The 20,884-nt window shown below is 34.2% G+C and overlaps 2 protein-coding genes and 1 pseudogene across 3 annotated transcripts; 1 reads left to right on the forward strand and 2 right to left on the reverse strand.

The window, feature by feature from the left end:
- Positions 1 to 4,820: 4,820 nt before the first annotated feature.
- On the reverse strand, positions 4,821 to 6,933 carry LOC108207679 (cell division cycle 20.1, cofactor of APC complex-like; annotated as a pseudogene).
- A 1,311-nt stretch (positions 6,934 to 8,244) lies between these two features.
- LOC108205750 (tetraketide alpha-pyrone reductase 2) lies at positions 8,245 to 12,222 on the reverse strand. Of its 2 annotated transcripts, none has more exons than XM_017375804.2 (7): positions 12,022 to 12,222; positions 11,154 to 11,854; positions 10,349 to 10,521; positions 9,675 to 9,863; positions 9,413 to 9,575; positions 8,762 to 8,951; positions 8,245 to 8,666 (listed from the first exon to the last, which is right to left on the reverse strand). In XM_017375804.2, exons 2-7 carry the CDS (start codon positions 11,257 to 11,259, stop codon positions 8,525 to 8,527), a joined length of 963 nt encoding a protein of 320 aa, XP_017231293.1. In that variant the 5' UTR covers positions 11,260 to 11,854; positions 12,022 to 12,222; the 3' UTR covers positions 8,245 to 8,524. The 2 variants fall into 2 exon arrangements, with proteins under 2 accessions (XP_017231293.1, XP_017231294.1); XM_017375805.2 differs by having other exon boundaries at positions 11,154 to 11,237; positions 12,022 to 12,180.
- A 271-nt stretch (positions 12,223 to 12,493) lies between these two features.
- LOC108208193 (3-ketoacyl-CoA synthase 6) lies at positions 12,494 to 17,979 on the forward strand. The gene has a single exon (XM_017378696.2). It carries the CDS (start codon positions 16,100 to 16,102, stop codon positions 17,693 to 17,695), a length of 1,596 nt encoding a protein of 531 aa, XP_017234185.1. The 5' UTR covers positions 12,494 to 16,099; the 3' UTR covers positions 17,696 to 17,979.
- The last annotated feature ends 2,905 nt before the right edge of the window (positions 17,980 to 20,884 follow it).

Here is a 20,884-nt window from a genome sequence, read left to right on the forward strand (position 1 = left end):
TTTCCTAGAGACAAGTGGACACCATCCATGTGCCTGAATTTCCAACCGTTCTTTTCAATGGGAATGAAGATATGTTTGGAAGAATACCTACATGCACAGCCTTTACGGTGGAATTTTCAAGCACTCGTGGCTTGTGTATATACTACCAAAGTGTCTATCTCTCCTTCACACTCGGGCACTTTCGAGGTTGTTTGTAATTTACACTATGTTACTCTCATTTCTTATCTCTTTCCCACTTTATTTGTTTGCCAACAAAATTGGGGAATCGTAAGCAAGGACAAGGAAAGAGAGAGGAAAAGCAGGATAATGGAACAAGTGTATGCAAATTTAAGTTGATGTCAAAACTTGTAGTAAAAAAAATAATGTTTCACATTAAACTACTATAGTATCTTTTTACTATACTAACTGAACTTATTGATTTTGTCAAATATCATGTATTTCCATCGCATCTTCCTAAGGACTTGATTGAAATATATAGAGTAAAGAACGTGTATGTGTGGAAAAATAAGTTTACAAATTCAGGAGGTTATTAATTAAAAATATATAATTCATGAAAAGCGCAAAAAGTTTGGACAAGGTCTTAGAACTTTTCTGTACTATTTCTCTTTGCATTCCATTCAATTATATATATATTTTTTCACTCTTCAGTACGTATTTAAATATTTCTATAATATGTTAAAACTTATTTTTAAGATCATATTTTTCTGAACGAAATTTTAAAAATTAAATTTTTTTCAAAAAAAATATATGTTCTAAAAATATTAAAAATACGTGCCGCCGTGCCGGTTCTTTAATTATAGCAGAGTACTACTATATTTACTCGGAGAGTGGAGGAGTATAAAACAATTATAACTATGAGAGTAAAGGAGGGCATAAGGAAAACACATTTTCAATTTTTGGACCCCATTGGCCACAATTCCACGAACTGTTATCACCTAATTTATCATGTGATTTTATAGACATGTGTCCCCTATATCATAATTTAAGAGATAAATGGTCCATATTTTAATATAAAAATAATAAGAGGAATGAGTCATCGAAATTCATTATCATCCTCGACCTAACCAATGCCTCGTGACCGCCCATAACATTTTCTTCTATTAATATTGTTAAGCATCATTTCAACTTGTTGCTTGTAGTATGTTCTTCCTTTTTACATTGATTTTACCTTTCTGAACGTGGTTATGCCTGCAGTGTCAAAAGGCGTTCACTGTCAAAAGGCGCGGATAGTCCTATGTTTATTGTAATCGAAGACGTGAATTTACAGCCAGTTACTATTATCATTGAAAACAAGTAAATTGATTTAATCTAATGTATAAAGCCGTGTCACAACAAAAACTGCTGAAACTCAAGATCATATTTAGGCCACTTAAACGTTGTGCTAGCGTTGATTATAACTCTCAACCAACTCCATTGTGGTTAATTCACCGGAAAGACGTGACAAAATTATGATAACAACTTCCGTAATTAACAAAATATTTTATCTCTCATTTTTAAACGAATATTCTTATAAATTCACATTAATAATTTTTAGATAGATGAGAATTTTTATTGACTCCAATTTTATGAATAATGATGATGATCTTTGTATGCACAAAAATCATCATCAATAAAAATCTTTTATCCAAGCAAAAAATAATTACTAGCATGTACATATTGAAAATTCCCTTTTTTAAATCTCCATTTACGTTGTTGAGTAGAGCTTATCATCGTCATTATTTCTGAATCATAAAAATGTTCTGCAAGAAGTTTTCCAAGAAACCAACGGTCGTAAAATTATTAATGTCCAAACAAATATATTTTGGATTTTTAATACGATCAAATACATTGATATTGACATGCTTAGTTGTCCGAATATATTTTCTACTTGTATCATTACCTTGAGTATATAGAAACCCTTATTGTAATAAACCCTTTTTGTAATACAATTTTTAGTACATTGCATGGGGTAAAAAAGATCAAGTTGCTAGGAGTGTTGTTTCACTTACTATGTGGGTGTTTGGCCCCCCTTATAAGCTGGACTTCTCGACTTATAAGTTAGAAGCACTTATTTCGTATCGTTTGTGTAAGAAGTCAAGAAGCACTTAAAAAAAGTTAGGAATGCTAGCTTTTGTTTCAGGGCTTCTACTTATTTCCCAAACACTTTAATCACTTATAAGTCTTATCTTGCTTCTAACTTCTACTCCACTTATTTATTTTAAGTAATAAGCACTTATTTTAAGCTCACCCAAACGGCCTCTATATCTAAAATTATTTCATCGATGTCATCTAGAGGAGAATGTTAACTTGGACTATTAATGGATTTGACACACTTCTAAAATTTACTAAGAAGATTTGTTTAGTGGGCGGCCGAGATATGAAGAAACCAAGAAAATAACAGAAGAGAAAAAACAAAGAAGGTAAAGAAAAAAACTAGTATCAATTACTTTTAAAATGAAACAAAATGTATTGATATGTGGGCCTTGTGGCCCTGTGTGGATGCTGTGGGCTCCTTGATTTATATTTCTAGGAAGCTTAGATTTGAAGAAAAGTAGGAGAATCAAGATTTGTGTTTGGACTATAGATGCTATTCAATCCAATAACAATACTAAATGAAAAAGCAAGAATAAAACAGACAAGTGTTTGTCCACACAATTGTGATGTTCTGTCCCAGAACTTCTAATCTTCATGTTCAAAACTTTGGTTAGTCAACCATAAAATTATTATTTCAATAACTCAATTATTAGACAAGTGGTCTCATTAGGTGTTGGATTTACTATATCACTGTGGTCCTCAAGAGTTTTGGAGGCTTCATGTTTTTAATTATATACCAGAAAGTAGAATCCATTGGATCTTCGATATCTAATTTATATTGACTTTTCTTTGTTTAATTCATGAATGCTGTAGAAATAGAATAAACAATAATCATAGAATAAAATTAAGCAGGCACGTATATCTCCAATTTTAGAAAAGGTAGAATCCAGAAAATATGAATCAAAATTTTAAAAACAGCCAACTGCATATGGTTGATAGTTTTTTTTTTATTTAAAAATTTAGTTTGCTCGTATTGTTGATCAGTTAAATACAGACAACCTTTTCTTTTCTAATAAAATTTCCCTTTAAACTTAAGCATCTAAAGTTTCTATTAAATATAATATAATTTATTTCCGAAATTGTTTGCAAACTAATGTATTTTACAAGCGAAACAAGGTAATTTTCATAAATTCAACATGTAAAGCATATGTTGTAGGGTATAAGTTTGGGTTTTTTTTATTCATAACCACGATTTCAATCTTATTTTCAAAAATACTATTTTATCCAATCTTATTTTCAAAAATACTACCTTCTCTAAAATATTTTCAAAAATACTGTGGTTGCATATGCAACTGAATTCCTGATTTCAAGTTGCAGTTTTCAAATGTCATTTTCGACCTTATCATTGGAATCGATATATATATATATATATATATATATATATATATATATATATATATATATATATATCGATTCCAACATCATATGCAACTAAATGCAATTGAAAACTGTAAGTTCCAACTGAAGTATGGGTGCCTCTGGCGGGGTCATTAGATTGCAATAGAATCAACTGAATGCAACCTCATATGCAACTAAATGCAACCTCATATGCAACTAAATGCAACTGAAAACTGTAAGTTCCAACTGAAGTATGGGTGCCCCTGGCGGGGCCATTAGATTGCAATGGAATCAACTGAATGCAAACTCATATGCAACTAAATGCAACCTCATATGCAACTAAATGCAACTGAAAACGGTAAGTTGCAACGGATGTATGGTGTGCCCCGCCAGGGGCCATTAGATTGCAATAGAATCAACTGAATGCAACCATATGCAACTGAATACAACCATATGTATATATATATATGGATTCCAAATATGAGGTCGAAAATGACATTTGAAAACTGGAACTCGAAATCAGGAATTCAGTTGCATATATAGTTGCATATGCAACCACCGTATTTTTGGAAAATATTTTCAAAAAGATAGTATTTTTGAAAATATTTTAGAGATTTGAAAATAAGATTGGAGAAGGTAGTATTTTTGAAAATAAGATTGAAAAAACAATATACAAGATAATTCCCTTATAAATTTTGGGGTAAATCAGTCCGGGTTGGGATATATATTTTAATTAAATGATATATATAATTGCTTGGTATCATAAGTAAAGAAATAAATTGAAATTAGTTGTCAAAAGATATCAGTTATATTTAATTTGGTCTGTTACTTTTATATATTAACAATTTCATATACCCGAGAGCTTTAATTCTCATAGAGTAATTTTTTTATTTATATACAACACTAGGGGAAAAAACGCGCTCCGCGCGAGTGAGAAAAATTGAGAGAATTATGGAGTACAAAATATTTTAAAAGACCTGTATGATTTATAATTTCTAATGCTTTTTGGTTTGTGTTTGTTATTAAAAATATAAGTAAACATTTTAGTTATAAGGAGTACAAGGGTGCAAATATTAGTTTCCCAAAAGAAAAATGAAATTTTATTAAAATTTAAAATCATTGTTCAAGACACGATGGAGTTCCGGACAGACATTCAACGCCACATGACGATTGTTCATTCAATAAGCAGAGGTTTGCACTCTTCCACCACTTTACCGAGATAGAATAGATTGACAAAATAGCAACTGATGTCCTGTACTATCGATGAGCAATTTGTCTCACTAACAACTGGTTGCATGATCTTCGTCTTGACCCAACTCCCAACTCAACGCCTCCCTGATGCCAATTGCTTCAGCCAATTCTGGCGCAGCTACCAGTTCACATGTTTGATTACGAGCTACCATGGAAAAACAGTATAAATTAGAATTCTCAAAAATTGCTGCATGACACCTTTTCATTTGCCTGCTCCACTCATGTATATATTTCACAAGTGATTTTTCTTATGTCAACCAAGCCATTCCTGATTTATTTTATAACACATCTTCTTTTTTTTTTTTTGAACTCAATGGCAGGCTTTTCATTACTAATCGGGTCATTCAACCAATATCTGCATGCATCAAGCTTTCTTAGACATGGTCTCCTCAAGCTAAAGATTATTTTGTTTATGCATTTTGATTCACACTTTCTGTAATCTATAATTGACTCCGCACTTTTATATTTTTACTATCATCAGTTTACAGTTTACATTTATTCACTATATGCAGATTCTTTGAGTTTGTTCCACAAGACAAAGAGGATATTATATCTGTCATCGTAAAACAATATAAAATCATGTAGTCAGATATGTACCTTAGACTTGAAGAGTATCCTGGATATATGGCCAGTAAATTCTGCAATCTAGACCATTGATAATTACTATCAAAAAGTAAGTCGATTCTAGGTAAAATCATGAGAACTAAGCATCTCACGCTCATTCTTATTGCATAGAAGTGAACAGGCATGTGAGCCTGTGTGAAATGTATTCAAGCAAGCACCAGTGTGGGTGTTCAAAAATCTGGTGCACCTATCACCACCACCTCCTCCAGATGCAAGCAGATTTGCCTGAAACGAACACCAAGCTAGAGCTTTCACCACAGCTGTATGATCTTTGAGACCGTAAAGCCACTGTGTTCAAGAATTTGAAGAAGTGGTGGATCTATCCCATATGTGAAGGAGATTATCATTTCCTCCATCGGCTAACTGCTGGCCAGAGGATGACCATGTTAGTCCACAAACCTCCTGATGGTGTCCACTCTAGGTCTCACTAATATGATCACTAATTCTTACATCGTTGTTAACAATCTGACCATCCATTCCTCCGGTAGTTAGTATTTGATTTTTTCCAATCAAGTGTTTCTACCTAGGAACTGTGGTATTCTCGCAATGTCCTTAGCTGTGGATTGATCCCATATACAATTCAACTATCAGACTATGTAATTCGTTATAATATCAACTCCGAGATTGAACAAAAAACTCCAAAAGAAACTAACCTGTCGATTGGTAGTTGAATTCTTAACACTTGTCAACGGACCAAGTTCCTCGCCAAATGTAACTAATTCGGATGTAACACCATTAGAAGCATCCAACAGATACACTGTGTTTCCAAGAGCAACTATTAACTAAAACTACAATAAAGAAACGTATAACATAAAAAAGCACCAGAGCACGTTGCATTAGTTGAATATGGAATTTTGTGACCTGAGAACTTTTACCAAGGCAACAGATAGTTCTTCTGTGTTTAATAACTGATACGGTACATATATATTAAGGTTATGAAATAAGAGAATAAACTTCCACTATAAGAGAAGCAAAAATACTTAGGCTCTTTTTTTGTTTTCAGGAGAACTCATGTTACGAGAGCAATATATAACAATTAATAACTCCACGGAGCACAATTACACTACAAGAATAATGGTGTGAAAACAACCTCAATATTCCATATACCTTTATTAAGCTAGAACTGTGGAATGTAACGACGGGTCTTGGGCTTAGGTTGGTGAACCGCTGTTGAGGAGCAGTTACTTAGAACAGTCTCCACTGGTGTTGCCGCGTTGGAGGCTTTTTCTTTTAACTCACAGCTGGATTTCCCTTACCTTTCCCTGCCTCTGTCAGCATATAATGCGCATAATCAAAATCCATAACCGACCTATTCGGTATAAACATATCCAACTGCAGATCCCAACCAATAACAAAACCATCAGAATAATCATCCACAAGTGCATATAACAAACATTCTCCACAAATCTAAGACTTTATCCTAATCATCAACAATAAAAAACCGAAAAATCAAAATCGTAGACAAACTTAACTTCAAAACCCTACTAAAACACAAATAAAAATTTAAATACACGGATAGAAATTGATAAAGATAAGGAATTGTACATACATCTTCTCGAGATTTTGGCTGTTGAAGAACTGTTCTTGAAGAGGACATCGAGAATGAGCCTTGCTGGAAGAAGAGGAATGTACTGATTCTGCATCCATTGCGTTAGCGACAACAGGTAATAGATACAAATATCAAAAAAAAATCACACAAGAAAACAAAACCAAAGATCCTGCAAAACAAATATCACCACAAAGTAAAGTAATATGGAAATCAAAAGCAGCGTAACTGATAATAATTGATAAGCTGAGAAAAGAAAGAGTTCTGTAACTGATAAGAAATAAGAATTAATAAGCCGGAAAATAAAAGATTAATTGCAAACAAAAACTGAAAAATGATAGGAGTGCTCAGGAAACAGGAAAATTGGATGGAGAGTTTTGAGAGGTGCCACGTCACTCTCCCAAGAACCTCCTTTATTATATAAATATAATATAATATAAAGATACAGATAATCAGGGCCAAAGTTTGGGCCTGGGCGGAAGATGTACGGCCCATTCAGTCGACAACAAATTTCTCCAGGCACTCGATATTGCACCGCGTGAACTTGATATCTTGGTACTCAGTTTAGGACCACCGATTGATACGCTATTTTCAGTTGCTGGGTTGCATGTTTTTCATAATGTAAGTTACTAACTCACCTACTTTTCTGTAATAACTTGATCAATACTCTACAATTACAAGTGCTGAGCAATTGTGCAATTTATTTTTAACTTTTTTCTAATCGCAATTACGATTTTTTTTCAATATCATGTTATGAACAATTATATTATTGCGTCTGCACAATATCAAACAGCTGGGATGCAAATATGTTTGTGTGTTTATATGAATGTATGAACTATCAATGACTTGATGTGAACTATTTAGCCTCCTTCGTACACATTAAATATAACCTTTTGATATATAATCTCAAGTTGTTCAAGCAGTGCTTATAGAAATCTAGGTTTCAGAATGTTATATGCTTTTATTCGAGTTCAGAAAGAGATGAAACCTAGAAGTATGAAGTATCTATAAGTCGTTAGTTCACGCGAGTAAGATGACATCAAATTTGAACTTTAGGATTCCAAATACATTGAAATTCAGTTGCGACACTTTTTGTGTGACTCCGTCTGTTGTACTCCATTTAGTTTGCAAATTAGTAGTTATATCGACTACAAACAAGATATACCGGGTCCATTTGGTTTGTACCTCAGAGTTACTAATTTTAGATGGTGATTACATATGACACTAGTTCTTTACTGTGGATGTTATTCAAATTAGGGTGAGCACTGAACATGAAGGAATATGATGATGATTATAAATCATCTGATTCTGCTATGCTCATAAGTTTAGATGATGACCTCGGTTGGGAAATTGCATTGTGCTCAAACATTAAAACATATAGCAAGTGAATTTTGGTAACTACTGAGTCACCATAAAGAAAAAGCAGTATGCCAGTATTTCATCAGGTCAAGCTGTATTACAAGAGCCTTGCATTATTTATTCTTTCAGCAGGATATATAGAAGATATAAGAAGAAAATAAAGGAGTCTAGAGATATGAGTAAGCATTCATAAGACATCTAGAGTATTTGGACGGGGCCAGCTACGAATATGATATTGTAGATCTCATGGAAGACATTTATCTTGAAAACTTCTCACTAATTGACACATCTAAAGTATGTTGCCAGGGAGATACGAGGAGGATATTGTAGATCTCACAGAAAACCTTTATCTTTAAAACTTTTGATGCAGTCATCAAACATTTGATCGAGTGTTTTTAGTGGAGGGAGCCCCAATTGGATAATTTTGCTGCAATCCATGCTGTGCGGGTTGTTGTCTCCAACTCTACTGCTACACCTAACATAACACAGATATATTCAATGCCTAGGAATTTATGGTCACCTATTTTCGAGATGCAATAGTGAAATAAAAGTTCATATAATTTGACATACTTTTCTATATATGGGTAGGACGGGTACTTGGCTTTGAGCATCTGAATGATGTCAGACCAGTGAGCTACTGAGCTGGAACATATCAACCTCCCTGATGCTTTTGTTTCCTCCATTGCCAATATATGTGCAGCTACAACATCATCTATGTGGACGAATCCTATTGTTGTGTTTGGGTATTCTTCCATTTGACCTAAAAAAAGAGCTAAAGATTTAAAAATATTGTTTGGCCATGGCATAACAAGTGCATTGTATTTCCATATCTTACGGTTCGCTTATCCTTTTTTTAAAAAATAAAATATAAATAATAGTTTATGTGAAGACGTCATACTAATTTTTATCAAGAAGCCTAGAATTCAGTTAAAAAAAGAGTTTTCACCCTTAAGTTAACGATCGTGGTATGGGATCTCTCATACTGCTTCAGTCTGTCTTCCTTTTGGTAGTTTTCATATTTGGTATATGGATCTTCGTATAGGTAATCGATATTCTAATTTGCTATATATATTATAGTGTCACACTCTCTTTATTAGTATGTTATTCCATGTAGCTGGACAGTGTATTATTTTTGAGGCAAAATAAGTACTGAAAGCATGTTTTGGATATGATAATTATGTCTACATATATCTTGTAACTACTAAACAATAATCATATAACCTTTGATGATACTATGTATCACGTGCAGTGTACTGGTTGGCTGGGGAGAAAGCAAAGCGCCAACAACAAAAGAGGGGTTGACAACTACCAAGTCAATGCCACTTTCCTCCGCTATCCTCCATGCATCTTTCTCTGCTATAGTCTTAGCATATGCGTACCATAGCTGCAAACAAAGAAGAACTACACTTTAAGCAGTGATGGAGAATAAATTTTAGCTGAATGTCTTTCAAGAATTTATATAAGATAACTGGACAGTAATTACGTTGTGACGTTGACAGTATTCAGTATCACTCCAATGTGATTCATTCAAAGGAGAAATATGCTGCACATCATCGCCGTATCTGATGGAAGAGCATGACGAGGTGAGAACAACTCTTTTCACACTGCTTGATTTCTTGCATGACCCCAGTACATTAGCGGTTCCCTTTATGCATGGATCAATTAGAGTTGCCTGAAATATTGGTCAAAGATAATCATCTTTGCCCTCAACCAGACCAGTTTATGTATTGTTTGAATGCAATGAGCTCCCTTTATATATATTACTTGATTAAATTTCTCAAAAAATAACAGAAAATGTGATGGAATGGAGGTCATATGCTGATATGGCAATTGTAGGATAATTATTTGACACCAAAAACATAAAAAATAGCGACTAGTTGAAAGCACAAAGTATCAATATGGTCACTTTTTCCTTAATTTTTTTGACAAATTTAACGGAATGATATATATGATGTATTAAGTTTTTTTAAGTGAGTTCCTGTTGAGATTGGTGAGTTAAGTGAGACATTTGAGTGCAATGAGTGGTCATTTTGATATAAACACCCACAATAAATATGTATTTTAATTATAACTATTTATTAGGTTTTTTTGCTTCATATGAAATTATTAATTCATAAAGTTCTTTGTTTATGTATAGTGCTGGTCTAGTAACTTTGCCTGAATGTTGCTGTCATATGGAACAAGCACCGGAGATGCAGTGTGAAAGACTCCATCGACTCCGTCTACAGCCTGATCAAAGCTTCCTTCCACCATTAAATCAGCTTTCACGACTTTTAATCTCTCCTTGGCTCCATTAAGCTCCCAAAGGTAGCTCACCTTGTTTATATCATCTGTTAAGAAGAACGTAGTAGAACATGACTTCTCAGGAACACTGTATAATATCAAGAGTAGTCCTATTGCTAAGTTTCCAGAATAACTTCCTGGAAATTTATGCTTTTAGTTATATTTAGTTATCAGTATCTTCACTTTCTAGTTTCCACTCTTTGGATATGAAAATTTCCAAATTCTAGATTGTAAATGCCTAAATGGTAAGTCATGCCTTTTTCTTTATGCAACATCTGTAGTATAAAATTAGAGGATCGGGTTCCCATGCTTTCCCTATAATTAGAAACATATCAGAATATAATAGTAAGTCTAAATTGAGGATCTATGATGCCTACGCATGACTCCTGTGGGTGAAAACTAAAAACAAATTTACACCATCTTGATTGTTGAGGAGGCATCCAAATTCCAAAGACTAAAGAGTTAAAAGAGATATTCAGTAGTAATGGTCTGCAAATTGCATCTTCCAACGATTTTATTGCAATATAACAGTTCATATGTTGCAGGAAGTACAAAGACTAGCAGTATTCATCTTTTACATATAATCACACAAATTTGATGGTCCTTTTGTCGAGGCAAAAAGATTTGTGCTTGAAAAGTTTTAAGGATCAACTAAATTACAGAGGAAGACTGGGAATACCTGGATCTCTTACAGTGGTTCTTACCACATGGCCCTTCTCCAACAACGACTTTACCAGGTAAGCTGCTATGAAACCAGTACCCCCTGTTACACAGTATTCTGGCATCTTTATATTTTTTTCCTTGGCTTACGCTATATGTTTAGCAACATCAATTTATTGCTCTATTTATACTGAGTCGTGTTCCCAAATTCTTTTAGGTAGTAAAAAAATAGGTCATGCAGCTTATACTCCTTTTAGAAAAAAAAAACTTGGATTGGAAAAGCATGTACCCAGTTTTCAGTTTGGTATAATTTGGATGAGTTTGCCTGCTTACTTTGAATTATAGTTTACTAATGCCGTCTGCATTTCATATGAATTTTGGTTTAAGACAGATAAGTTTGCCTGCTTTGAATTTAAAAATACCAATGTTGTCTGCATTGATATTAGGTAATGGTTTAATTTAGATGAGTCTGCCTGCTTTAAATTGAAAAACAAGAATGTTGTCTGCATTGCATAGTAGGTGTTAAGTCACATGAGTAACGAGTAGTTGGCTGGACATTCTGCTTTAATATAAGGATTTTGGAGAAATTTGATTTTTGTAGAAACATGCATTGTAGGAAATAAAACTTAAAAAATAAATTAGCAAAAACAGAAAATTAAAAAATTAACTAAATCAAATAGGAATTGTAGGAAACTTTTATTTGGTATATATTGTGTGTACCTGCAAAAAAAAGTTAAAAAATACATTAGCAAAAAAAGAAATTTCAAATAAATTAAGTAAATCGACTAGGAAGATGTTAGGATTAACAATCTGATAAGAAAAAACCATAAGATTCAAATAAAACACAAGAATTAAGTAAATCACAATTGATGCAAGTATCAAACTACCTAACATCTAAGCCCCAATAAATTGGAACTTCCACACCATGCAAATTTAAAAACTTCTTGTCCATACTGTAGCTCCCAGACCTGACAGATTATTAAGGCACAAAAGCAAAGCTCAATAACAGTCAAGCAAGCTTAAAAATCTGTGCACAATCTATTATTCTACAATATTAAATTTTGAATCTCAATGAAACATCTTTCTCAAAGTAAGAAATGATGCAATGTAAATAACTCTCTTCAATCTCTGAGTAGCTCAGTTGCTCCCCACTCCACCCTGCGTGGCACATGTATAAAAGAGATGCATCATGTATATATAATATTTTTTGTATATAATAAAATAAAATGGAGGTCTAGAATGACTATGGTTTATAAACAAAGTGATTGCACATTTTAATATGAGGACAAACTATGAATGAAGCTGTGCATCTCAGGATAAGGTTGGTGGGGAAAGATGTCAACTTTTGTTGTTTAGCAATCACCAGTTCAGTATCAATTAAATTTTGTACAAATTGCATGTGAAATGCTTTATGCACACACCTACCCTGTATTGGTTTCTGGCCTAGTTTATAAGTTTATAGATTTATTATCTAATCATGTTTTAAGAAAACAGGATTACCTAAAACTATCCTAATATTCAGAAATTTAGTATATAATAATTATTTTTCACATGACATATAAAACTTTGGACCTGCCTTTTTTGTTTAATTTAGCAGTGGCTTTGAGATCGCACTGCCTACAAGTTATGGCCTTAAATTAAAGTTTTTACTTCAGTATGTGTAGGTTTATTTCTGCGTATTTAAGGATAACAAGAGAAGAAAGCTATAACGTGAAAAACATATATAATATTATAATCATCTGGATGGGCTACATATAAATCATGGACTTTATATAAGCCAGAAACATAACTGAAAGACTCCTAAAAAACTGCTACTATTCAAAATTAATTCAAATCTAATCCTAATCTCAATTAACTAAAAGATATGATCAACAACAACCAATTATTTAATAAATCTAAATTTAAAATTCAAAGCATTATTTCAAAAGTATGTTCAAGATTACATCCAACGGGCATTCACATCTCTCCATTAATTTTGACAAGTGGAGTTTTAAGTAGAATTTTGTATACCAGTTAGAAAAGGCTGATTAGACAAAAATAGGGCAACTCAATCTTTTGAAGTTTCTCTTTTCATCACATGTGGACTGGACTGGACTATTGTAAGTGAAGGGTATCAATAATTGGTTGGTAGTTGATTCATTGCAATTTAATATATTTTCCAAAGATGGAACCAGCACAACCACTCAAGAAGGCGCTAGCCGTATAATCAAATGATCAGAATGACTCAAGAGGCTTAATGATTCCTTGGTCACAAATGTAAAAACAGTTATTCAAAAACCTGAAAGACTAAAATCATCTTATAGTTTAACTTAGTGTTCATACCTTCTTCCAAATTTACATAAAACTCACTCTGTTAATCTCTGATCACATCTTAATAACTGTGATATTATCTGCTGGAAGTTGATTCAGGGACAAATGAAGTGACAAATGGTGCATTACATAATTGCCTGAATATTTAACGCCACCTAATGCTTCATGCTATTATACTCTATAGTATGAATCATGGTACTATATAATTGCCTGCAATCCGGCATAACAAACTAGACGGCAAATAAATTTTAGAGGTCCCCTGAAAAAAATATACTTTTGAAAATTTTATTTAATTTGCAAAAGCTTTTTTGTGTGTGTTTGCCAATTTGTCATATTAGACTATTTAATTTCAACCATTGGTGTGCTTGGCTTCATTAGAACTATGCAGTATAAATACTAGGTCTGAGCAGAGTATATAATGCTGCAGCTAATTTCATTCAATCTGCATATTAATTTTAGACCACTTTGATGGGTGTTGAAACCACCAAATAAATTTGTACTCTATTTAATTTTGTGTATAGCAGTGAGAAGGGCCGAACATAGGGGATTGGTATGGTTGATCTTAAACATTGAGAACTAGACCAAATTCAACATGAGAGATTATGTTTATCAAGAAAAGAGTACATGTTAGTCTAACATTCTTTGTGAAGAATACTCGTTGAACAAGAACACTATATGAATAGAAACACTTGCCAAATAAATATATAGATGTAGTGGCCAGGCAACGGCAAATTGTGATTTTCATTACGTTAAGTATTGATCCTTTTCCGAGATTCGAGAAATTGGTGAGGCTAGGAAATTGGATAGAAGGGAAGTAGTTAAATTAAAAAAGTACAAGGAATTTTGGCTCTTGCTACCATGTGGAACTAGGTAAAGAAAGGGTTGTTAACACATAATATAATCTATATTCGGTACATATACAAATAAATTCTTAGGTCTAAGCATAGCCATCAATTTGTAATACTCAATAACCGATATATGTAGATTACATATCATATTTGTATATGATGATTACATATCGTTATATATGTATGTATGTATATTATATATATATATATGTATATATATAGAGAGTTGGACTCGATGGAGACAAAAAACTTTGGAGTCCTTAGAGACTACAAGATCTACCGTTAAAATAATCTGACAATTAATGAACATGATTAAAAAAAATTTGTCCTGCATTTCTTGTCCTACATTTCTAGTAATGTAATATTAATTATTAACATTATTCTTATCCTACATTTCTAGTAATGCATTATTAATATTTTTATCCTGCATTTCTTGTTTTAGTTTTAATTCAAAACTATTTTTATAATTTACACTATTCTTGTCCTGCATTTCTAGTAATGTAATATTAATAATTTGTCCCGCATATTTGTGATATATCTAAGTGTTATTTTGTCTTGCAACAAATTCAATTCGTTGCCGGACAATGACAATGAGTTTAGTGCCAATCATAGCAATGTCCAACTACATATGCAATTATTATTTTTATTTTTTAGGATTTCGGTGATTGAACACCGATATTAAGAAATTATTATTTTATGTTATGCAAGATTTAGAAGTTCTGCTTGTTGTTCACCGATTTAGAAGTGCAGGACATGATAGGGAGAGAAAACGAATGTGCAGGACAAATATCTGTAGCCCTTGGATGGGTAAGAAATGAATGACTGTGATTAAGTCTCTAAAACCTCCACAAAAATCAGTCTCCATAAAACTTTTCTCTCTCTCTATATATATATGTATATAGGGTAGTGGTCAAATGCAAACGACCCCTTAAATACAAACTAAAAACCAGTCTAATTTAGTGATGTTCTCTTTAGAATTTAGTGATTTGTGTTACATAAATTGGTTAAAACTTCTAGAAACTGTTGAAAAACTCCAGAGCTGTTCTAGTTTTCGATTCAGGTGGTGGTTGCAGTGGTGGAGACAGTGGAGGTGATGGTGGAGATGGAGGTAGTGGACATGGAAGGAGTTTTTAGCTCTCTTTAGCAGTTTTTGGCAAAGATGTAAAAACGAAATTACAATAAAGTCGGGCAGATGGTGTTGGAGGTGAGGAAGACCGAGGTGGAGGTGGAGACGGAGGTGAAGGTGGAGACGGGGGTAGAGGTGGAGTGGAAGGCGCGGTGGAGGTGGGTTGGATTTGGTGGTGATATAAATAATGAAGGTGGACATGGAGGTGGTGGTTATGGATGGGGCGGGCGGCATGGAGGTGGAGGGAGCGGCAGACTTGGCGGCGTGGCGGGGTGAAGCTGCCGGAAGTGGGAGGAGGCAGAGGCTGCTCGGAGAAGGAGAAGGAGAAAATGGGGTTGGAGAATTTAGTGATATACTCTTAGAAATTTAGTGATGATTTTTAGTTTGTAGAATAAAGAGGTTTGTATCAGAGTAAGACTATATATATATATAGGTATGTATGTATGTGTAGAAACCTATCTTAGGATTATATAATAATTTTGTAGGTTTTGAATTAATTATATATTTTATGCTCGACATCATGTTGTGTAAAATAAACGAGAGGTGTTTTTGCATAATCGTGAAGTGATCGTATTTACTGAGTGAGCAAATCCATTCACTGTCACATATATTATTAACAACAATTATATGCTGAAGTGGATGTAACATTGTGTACCTACCAAAGTCCTTACTCATTACCGCATGTTCAGTAGGCAGTCTTTATATATCCGGCTCTTTCCATCACACTTGCACATCTTAATTCTCTTTATCTATCTTGCATTTAGATTTTATACACCAAGAGACATATCTACAACAATGCCTGATTTCTCAAGTTGTGTAAAGCTCAAGTACCTAAAACTAGGTTACCAGATTCTTGTGAACCACTTTGTTGCCTCGGTCCTTATAACAATCTTGGTTTATATATTAAGTGAAGTACTTAGATCAAGTCCTCATGAGATAGTGGCCTTTTGGAATTGTCTTCATTTTGATCTCGTCCAGATACTTTGGTCTTCATTTCTTTTTATTTTTATATCAACCCTCTACAATATGTCTAAGCCTCAAACAGTATACCTTGTTGATTTCGCCTGTTACAAGGCTCCTGCAGAGTTATGTTTTAGTATAAGAGATTACGTTGAACGTGTAAAATTGATCATGTCAGGGCCAGAAAACAAAAATCTTGATTTTCTGCTAAGAGTTTCAGAGCGGATTGGGCTTGGTGAACGTACTTGTATGCCACCGGCGATACATTTAAACCCTCCAAACCCTACAATGAAAGCTTTAAGGGAAGAAGCTGAGATGGTAATTTTCTCAGCAATGGACTCATTATTTCAAAAATCTGGACTCAATCCCAGAGACATAAATGTACTAGTAGTAAATTGCAGCATTTGCTTTTCAACTCCTTCACTCTCTGCTATGGTGATTAACAAGTACAAAATGAATGCCAGCATAAAGAGCTTTAATATATTGGGAATGGGCTGCAGTGGTAGTCTGATATCAATAGATTTAGTGCGTCAGCTCCTGCAAGCTCATCCAAGTTACAATGCTGTGGTCGTAAGTGCAGAACTCATGACAACAATTTTCTACAGAGGAAAAGAGAGATCAATGCTTGTTCCCAATTGTTTGTTTCGAATGGGTGGTGCAGCCATTTTCTTATCAACTAGAAACTCTTTCTGCAACGTAGGGGCCAAGTACCGTCTTCTCCATCTAGTTCGAACCCACACAGCTGGTGATGATAAGTCCCATAATTGTGTTTATGTGAAAGAAGATCCAGAGGGAGTTTTAGGGATATGGCTGTCAAAGGACCTACTGGCTGTTGCTGGAGAGGCCTTAAAACTGAATTTGACATCCCTGGGTCCTCTTGTTCTTCCTGCATCTGAGAGATTTCTTTATATGTTGAACTTCATTGCTCGGAGGATTTTTCACCTCAGGTGGAAGCCCTATATCCCGGACTTTAAACAGGCCTTCAAGCACTTCTGTATCCATGCAGGAGGACCAGCCGTGATCGACGGGGTGCAGGATACCCTTCAGCTATCAAAGGAGCAAGTGGAGGCATCAAGGTCGGCATTTCACCGGTTCGGGAATACATCATCCTCATCGTTGTGGTATGAGATGAGCTATATAGAAGCTAAGGGGAGGATGAATAAAGGCGATAGAATTTGGCAAATAGCGTTTGGGAGTGGATACAAGTGTTTTAGCGCTGTTTGGGAATGCAATGAAACTGTCAAATTTCCACCAACTGAACCATGGCTTGATTGCATTGATAACTACCCAACATGTATTCCTCAAGTGGCAAAATAGTGAAGCCTGGTTAACATTAGTGGTTGTCCATGTCTGAATATATCTGGTAGTTTGAGTTGGGATTATCGGTCCATAGGGGAACGGTTGCTACCCGATCTTGAGTTTCAGATTAATATTAATGAGTTTTAAAAAAAAGTGTCTAATATGACACATAGATAACAGTGATAATAAAGTGTTTCTTTTAGCTGAACATGATGTATGGTCGATGATTGTATGTACTATGGACTTGATTCTGTTTGATAATATATGAAGCATTACAGAATCTACACAAGTACGCATTAGTACAATATGTTTGGCACTCATTTAGAATATAATACAATATAATTTCAATTTCTAAGAATATACATACATTGCATTATTCAGTGAGAAATATAAATAACATGAATAAGAATCCAGTGATATATATGTCTTATAGAAACAATATGATCTCTCATGAAAATCAGAAAGTAATCATATATTCAGATTTCAGTCTGAAGTATAAACCCTAATACTTTTCTCTGTGTTGTCGATGTATGCTAGTAACATGCAACTTCTGCTATGTATTATCTGTCTTTGGAACAAATTCACTGTACGTAGCTCTCTTTTTAAATATTTTAAGTACTCCATGCGATTTAAGAGGGCAACAAACAATGTGCATGTTTCAGGTCTGTAACCTGGAGTCGATGCAACAGAAGAAATACTACTGCTAACTAAAATATGCTTGGAGCCTCTAATAATTCTTGGCACACAACCTACGGAAGTAGCTTCAGCTTAGTCGTTAGATGCAAAATATGCAACCTAATTTTCCTGCTTCTGCTTGCTGCAGGTCTACTGTATCCTACTCTTGCACCTTTACATTTCCTTACATTTTTCCATTACTTCCTCCACATGGGGTTTTAGCAGTTTAGAAAATAGCTGTTAATGAGTATTGTATGCCTTAATTCTCGGGATGGAGGGAGTTTGATTGTTTGACAGGTCAAGCTCTACGTCTATCAAGCCACAGAACTCTAACTAGTTAGAGCTAGTAATGCCATATCCTGTTGTTTGATGTCCTCATCATTTTGTATCAAGTTTCGAAGTACTTGTGTGTTTACATCACACGTATATAATGTGTATCATCCCTCTTGTTTCTTTCCCTTATATAAACTTTTATAGATGGTATGGTTATATATTATACATTTCACAATTTTTAGTGGGAGTCAGATTTTAGTTGGCTGTCGTTTTGAGACCTTGACCCCCTCCCCCCCTCACGGCCATTAATTGCTAGCTCAGTGCCAGTTTGTAACTGTAAGCTAATATTAGATAGTTAGTTATTACATCTAACGTTGTTTTGATGTCACTATCATTTGAAGACGATAAACAAAAAATATCTGACAAGCGGCTTCTGTTAGGATTTTGTGAAAGAGTTGGAATAAATTGACAGGGCAAGTAGTTCAATTTACTCTTTCGTAGGTCATTGTCATTCACATGTTGAGTGTACTGGACTGGACCAGCATTACAGACCATAATGATGATCCAAGTTCTAGGTGTGCCCCAATGTAAGTATGGCTTCTGCTGAAGCACTTAGGCTGTGTTCACTTTATGGAATGGAATGAGGGAAGAATGGAATGAAAAATTATATAGAAGTTTTAAGGAGAAAGAAGAAAGTATGAGATAATGGTGACAAAATATGAATGTAGTTAATTTTTTTGTGAGAAAGATTTTGAAGAAACATGATGTTGAAATGGAATGAGCATTTCTTCTAAAACATGTGGGTTAGAGTTATAGTTAAAATAGTAAAGTTGGAATGATGGAAGGAATGAAAATTATATACATTTTCTTTGATCAACACCATTTTAGAGAACAAAATTCATTCCATTCTCCCTCCATTCCATTCACTCTAAGTGAACACAACCTTAGTAGTTAAATTGGGCCCTTATGAAGTTCTCTCCACTTCAATCCATCCAAGTAAAGTGTCCTTACTTCATTGCTTCTAGTCATCTTCATATCGACTCTGTTTTATATCCGAGCCCCACACAGTACACCTAGCCGGTATTGTCTGTTATAACTTATAAGCCGTCTGCCCTGTATCTTTGTTATTTTTGCAATATAGTCTGTGTTGGTCGATATTGTCGGTGTTAGTATTTCAGTTTTCATTGAACTTGTAATGTGTTAGTGTCTGTGTTAGTTTTGAAGCTTTGGAAAATCCAATTTGAGCTTAGGATCTAAGATTGTCTACTTGTTACGGAGTATCTGTTGCTATACAGTTACTAATTAATAAATTTTCTGTAGCTCGCAGGCCTGCATAGCTTATTAGTTGCTGCTGTAGACATGTACTCTTTTGCTAGAAAATTCTATTGATCTACAAGTCAAAGAAGATATTAATGTTGCACATCATCCTCCAACAATTTGATAATATATTTCATTAGATTATCATCTATCTGCTTGCAGTAAATACAAAAAAAAAAAACTATGGGAATCAGACTTCTCGTGATCAATTATTTGATTGCCTTCTCTTCCTCTAATATTTTATCGGTGTACAAAATTTAAAATCTGCGGACCATGTAGGTGCACTCTGCTTTACATTGTACTCTACTAAAACTATGCATGTGTATACTGTAAAAAAAAATTGAAGTCTTCACAACAAACGGCAGTGACAGGGTTTACTAAGATATGTGAATACCTCAAACAACAAATACCCTACTTCTATATGGATCAAACAAAGTCTAGGGCATTCATGGAAAGTACCTGTAGTAAGATCTGTGTGCATCTCACATTCTCGTTCATAAGATTAATACGGCATAGATTTTGTTTTATGCGTTTGCAGTCTTGCACAAAAAAGAAAATATTTGAAAACCAATGATAAAGGAGGGAAGTAAAATTGAATCTACTTGTTGTGAAGAGGATCTGGGCCGCTGGGTACCCTTCTTTTGTTGTGTTGGAGACCTCTGTTGTGATCATAGACTCTATTAAAGAGTCGAGATTCACTATAGTAAACCTTGTTTACGGTCTGGCTCTGTTCCATTTGTTCTTCCACTGCCTTTAATATCTGTGTTGCGCTTACTTTGTAGTCACTGATATACAGGGCTGAGATTATTAACAGCACCACCAGATAAGAGTACATATTTCGCTTTCGGCCTGGAAACGACATATGGACCAAACTCGACACTTTCTGTTTGTCTTGTGTGTGAGCGATGGTGTTACACCTATATCTACCTGCTCCAAGTCCTA

This window comes from Daucus carota, chromosome 2 (assembly GCF_001625215.2).
Source record: "Daucus carota subsp. sativus chromosome 2, DH1 v3.0, whole genome shotgun sequence".
Lineage (NCBI taxonomy): Eukaryota > Viridiplantae > Streptophyta > Magnoliopsida > Apiales > Apiaceae > Daucus > Daucus carota.

Excerpts from the sequence above, each read along its gene's own strand:
- LOC108205750 (XM_017375804.2), bottom strand. The coding sequence starts at position 11,259 with ATGCCAGAATACTGTGTAACAGGGGGTACTGGTTTCATAGCAGCTTAC. Across the intron at positions 10,522-11,153 it reads AACCACTGTAAGAGATCCAG|ATGATATAAACAAGGTGAGC; the intron begins GTATTCCCAGTC and ends TCTTCTTAACAG. Across the intron at positions 8,952-9,412 it reads GATACATAGTATCATCAAAG|GTCAAATGGAAGAATACCCA; the intron begins GTTATATGATTA and ends CTCTTTTTTTAG.
- LOC108208193 (XM_017378696.2), top strand. The coding sequence starts at position 16,100 with ATGTTCAGTAGGCAGTCTTTATATATCCGGCTCTTTCCATCACACTTG.